General features: G+C 39.2%; 1 protein-coding gene across 1 annotated transcript; it reads right to left on the reverse strand.

Moving 5' to 3' along the window:
• Positions 1 to 2,245: 2,245 nt before the first annotated feature.
• Positions 2,246 to 2,801, reverse strand: LOC132066513 (uncharacterized). The gene is made up of 2 exons (XM_059459816.1): positions 2,449 to 2,801; positions 2,246 to 2,357 (listed from the first exon to the last, which is right to left on the reverse strand). Exons 1-2 carry the CDS (start codon positions 2,799 to 2,801, stop codon positions 2,246 to 2,248), a joined length of 465 nt encoding a protein of 154 aa, XP_059315799.1.
• Positions 2,802 to 4,821: the final 2,020 nt, after the last annotated feature.

A 4,821-nucleotide genomic window follows, 5' to 3' on the forward strand; every position in this document is an offset into this window, starting at 1 on the left:
AAGCAAACCAACTAGCTAGCTGGATCAACATATGGTATAACTGTAAACTGAATATAAACACACAACACGTTGATCTACTAAAGAATATGAACTGAAATATCATAAATGCGAAAAGTACTGAATAAGTACGAAGTCTGAATAAGTAGCCGACAAGGCTAACACAAAAGCTGCTAAGCATCTGATATGACTGGACTACAGTCTACAAAGCCTATAAAGATACTGAACTGCTAACTTTTTACCGGGACAAGGCTCCCAGTATACCTCACTGACTGAACTACTAAAAATACTGAAAGTATGATAACGCCCCGAGGGAACTGGGCTCACCAAGTAGCTGATACGAGAATGTCGTAGCAAGCATAATCATCAAACCTTTAAATTCTTACCTGCATCGCGAGATGTAGGCCCCCGACAAAAGGGACGTCAGTACATTTGAATTGCGCTGGTATGCAAAGCAACTGAAAGAAAGAACTGTAAATACTAAAACTAAAACTGAACTGGTAACTTATAATTGATAAGCAACTGAAATAAGGAAGTAAAGATATGAATACTCCCTATTTTAAGGAATACCTGTTTATCTGAGTAAATAAGTTTTGGCCTCAGGCCCAATATACATGTGCACAAACTGTGCCTCGGGCCCAAGTATACGTATATATAACTGCGACTTTAGGCCCAATAACACAGGTGCTCATCATTAAGAAAATTTACATATAAGAACTGAGAATTATGCTGAAAGATACAACACTGACATACTGGCAATGATTCACTCAGACATGTATTCAAGGACTGATTATGAGAACTAAAGCTTTAACTATTTATAAACATTCGGAGTATTTTGGACTGATACTCATGTGCATCAAACACAAGTCTATACTAAATACGTACTGAGCTCACAACATTCTGAATGAAAGTCATGAACGAACTACGAAACTAGGGAATAGAAGTTCTGCAATTATTCAAGGAACTAGCTTAACTATATTCTGAGGCAATTTGTAACGCTGTAAAAGAACGTGGCATACAGAGAATCATTAACATTCCCAAGCGTAGAAAGTTAGCCTCATATACCATAATTCTGGCTTTTGAGCGTATGTTCGTCACCCCTTTCAACTTTAATCTATAGCAACATGAGTCAAAAGGGATTCCATATTAGCAATAATGTCCATGCTTTGACCACCTAAGCATTTTATCAAACACTTGGTGGGCATAAAGCTCCACAACCTTCTTTAATGGTGTTTTCTTACCAAATTCCCATTCTATTACTTCTAGGTGATTCTAAAATTTCAATTACGTGTAATTAACATCATTCTTCATCACCCATTTGATTACAACAATCTTAAGTCAACAATCCAAAACCCTAGCATAATTCAGATGATACTCTCTATCAAACCCATTTACTATTCTCCCAATAACTCATCAATTGATGACTATAAGTGATTAGAGAGTAGAAGTATTACCTTTTTGAAGTTCGATCCTCTTGAATTTGAATTCTAGGCTTCTTTCTTCCAAAACCAAGTATCAATCGATTATCTATGGATTTGAAGGGTTTAATCATGTAAATAAGATATTGGGGAATTGAAATCAACTTAGAATCATCACTAATACTCACCTTTGAAGTGTTCTTGGGGCTTGGGACGCGTTCTATCTCCTTCTAGGTCATTTTTCGTGTTTGGGGAAGTTAGGGAAATAAACCCCAACCTTCATTATATAGAAAAAATGTAACTTGGAAAAATACGACACCTGCACCACCCTTGCATCGCAAGTGTGGCGCACAAGCAAAACATGGGTCCGAACAGTGCGCTATCTGTAGTAAAATAGGCATAACTCTTTGTAAGATCTTTGTTTGGGATCCACAATATATCGTTAGAAATTTATTTCAAAGGACTACAGCTTTCATGTTTTAAGTTTTCTAAAATTCTCAACGAATTTTCATGAAATCTTGCTAGAAGGCAGACGTATCGAAAGTTTAGCCGATTCTATCGAATCTTAAACACCTCACTATTCGCCTTGATTCCAAACCAACTATTTCCACCCAAACTCATCCCTATGAGACTTCATATGGATAAAATGTCACGTTAACTCTCATTTAACATATTCAAGCCTAACCCGAATTTACAAAGTGTTACTTTATCACCCCCTTGAGATCATTCGTCCTCGAATGATTATGCTGGTTGTAACTACGGCTAACTCTAGATCATAAACGTGACTGATGGAAACATGTGGACACTAAACTGACATGAACACATAAATACTAAACTGAATGAATGTTCAGCTGAATAAATGTTGAACTGAATAAATACTGAACTGAAGGACTACTGAACTGAATAAACACTGAGCTGACGAAATACTGGACTGATGAAATACTGATAGACATAGAGGTTATAATATAAGGTCCGAATTAAAGGTTAATTATCTTCAACTCTTTCGTCTTGCTTTTCAAATAGTTAAGGGTACTTGGACTTCATGTCCTCTTTCGCTTCCCACGTAGCCTCTTCAACTTTCTGATTTCTCCAAAGCACTTTTACTGAAGCAATTTCCTTAGTTCTCAGCTTGAAAACTTGACGATCAAGAATAGCCACTGGAATCTCTTCGTATGACAGGCTATCTTTCACCCCTGTGATCTCTATAGAAACATCCAGAGACGGGTCTCCCATGAACTTCTTCAACATAGACACATGGAACACTGGGTGTACCGCAGCTAATTCTGGTGGCAATTCTAACTCATAAGCCACTTGCCTGATCCTTTGCAGGATTCTATATGGCCCAATATAGCGGGGACTAAGCTTCCCCTTTTTCCCAAATCTCATGTCGCCTTTCCTGAATTAACTTGACTTTCTCCATAGCCTGATAAAACAAGTATGGCCCTAACAACTCTGCTTTACCAACCTCAAACCAACCAATTGGCGACCTACATCTCCGCCCAAGGCCTCCAACGGTGCCATGCTCGGATACTAGAGTGGTAACTGTTATTATAAGCAAACTCAATGAGAGGCAAATGGTCATCCCAATTACCCTTGAAATCTAGGACACATGCTCTCAACATGTCCTCAAAAGTCTGAATAGTACGCTCTGCCTGGCCATCTGTCTGAGGATGAAAATCCTTTCTGAAAGGAATTCAAAAAGTTTGTTGTAAACTGAGCACCATGATCTGAAATGATGGAACAAGGAGTCCCATGCAATCGGACGATTTCCTGTATATATAACTTGGCATAATCTTCTGTTGAATTTGTAGTCTTGACTAGCAAGAAGTGAGCTGACTTGGTAAGTCGATCTACAATCACCCAAATTGAATCATGCTTTCGATAGGATCGAGGTAAACATGTTATTATCTCCTATTTCTAGACGAGAATGTCTATGTTCTGAGCCAACCCACCAGGCCTCTGGTGCTCGGCTTTCACTTGCTGGCAATTTGGATCCTTAGCCACAAACTCTGTTACATTCTTTTTCGTTCCACCAATAAATCTCCTTAAGATCATGATACATCTTTGTGGAACCTGGGTGAATAGAATACCTGGTATTATGGGCTTCAAAAATAATTCGATCTCTGAGCCCATCTACATCTGGAACGCATAGTCTGCCTATGTACCTCAAAGTACCATCATCTCCCCTTTGTTCAAAAGCCGTAGTCTTGTGTGTGTGAATCCCCTCCATTAACTGCAATAAGTAGGGATCACTAAAAAAAATTTCCTTCACTTTGGCTACTAAGGAGGATTCAGCCCTGTTCTAAACAACAACGACACCATCTTCAGAGTCCAGAAGTCTACCTCCGAGACTTGCTAACCGGTGGACTTCCTTCCTCATAGTTCACTTGTCTGCCTCAACATGAGCTAAGCTCCCATAGACCGCCGACTGAGAGCATCGGCTACAACATTTTCTTTCCTCAGATGATAGAGGATATCAACATCATAATCCTTAAGCAATTCGAGCCATGTTATCTGTCTAAGATTCCGCTCCCTTTGCTTAAAAATATATTGGAGACTCTTGTGATCTGTGAAAATATCGACATGCATTCCATACAAATAATGGCGCCAGATCTTTAGCGCGAATACCACACACAAACGCTAACTCAAGATCATGAGTTGGATAATTCTTCTCGTGGGGCTTAAGTTGTCTGGACACATAAGTTATAACCTTGTCATGTTGCATTGAAAGACATCTCAGACCAACTCCTGAGCCATCACAATACACCACGACCCCTGCGGTTCCCTCTAGTAGCATCAAGATTGGAGCTGAAGTCAACCTTTTCTTCAACTCCTCAAAACTTTTCTCGCTAGCATATGACCACTGAAACTTGAACTTCTTCTGAGTCAGTCTAGTAAAAGGGGACGAGATAGAGGAAAATTCTTCTACAAAATGCCTATAATAGCACAGACCCAAGAAACTTCTTATATCGGATACTGAGGTGGGTTTAGGCCAATTTTTCACTGCCTCTATTTTCTGAAAGTCCACCTTCACGCCTTCGCCTGAGATAACATGGCCTAAAATGCTACTGACTTCAGCCAAAATTCACACTTAGAAAATTTCGCACATAGCTTGCGATCCTATAGTGTCTGCAACACGATTCTGAGATGTTCTGTATGGTCAGTCTCGCTACGGGAATAAATCAACATGTCATCAATAAAAAAAATAACGAACAAATAAAGATAAGGCTTGGAGACCCTATTCATAAGGTCCATGAAAGCTGTTGGTGCATTCGTCAAACCAAACGACAACACCAAAAATTCAAAATGCCCATAACAAGTCCTAAAAGCTGTTTTAGGAATATCCACCTCCTTAACTTTCAACTGATGGTACCCTCATCTGAGGTCAATCTTGGAATAACACTAG

This window comes from Lycium ferocissimum, chromosome 8 (assembly GCF_029784015.1).
Source record: "Lycium ferocissimum isolate CSIRO_LF1 chromosome 8, AGI_CSIRO_Lferr_CH_V1, whole genome shotgun sequence".
Classification (NCBI taxonomy): domain Eukaryota; kingdom Viridiplantae; phylum Streptophyta; class Magnoliopsida; order Solanales; family Solanaceae; genus Lycium; species Lycium ferocissimum.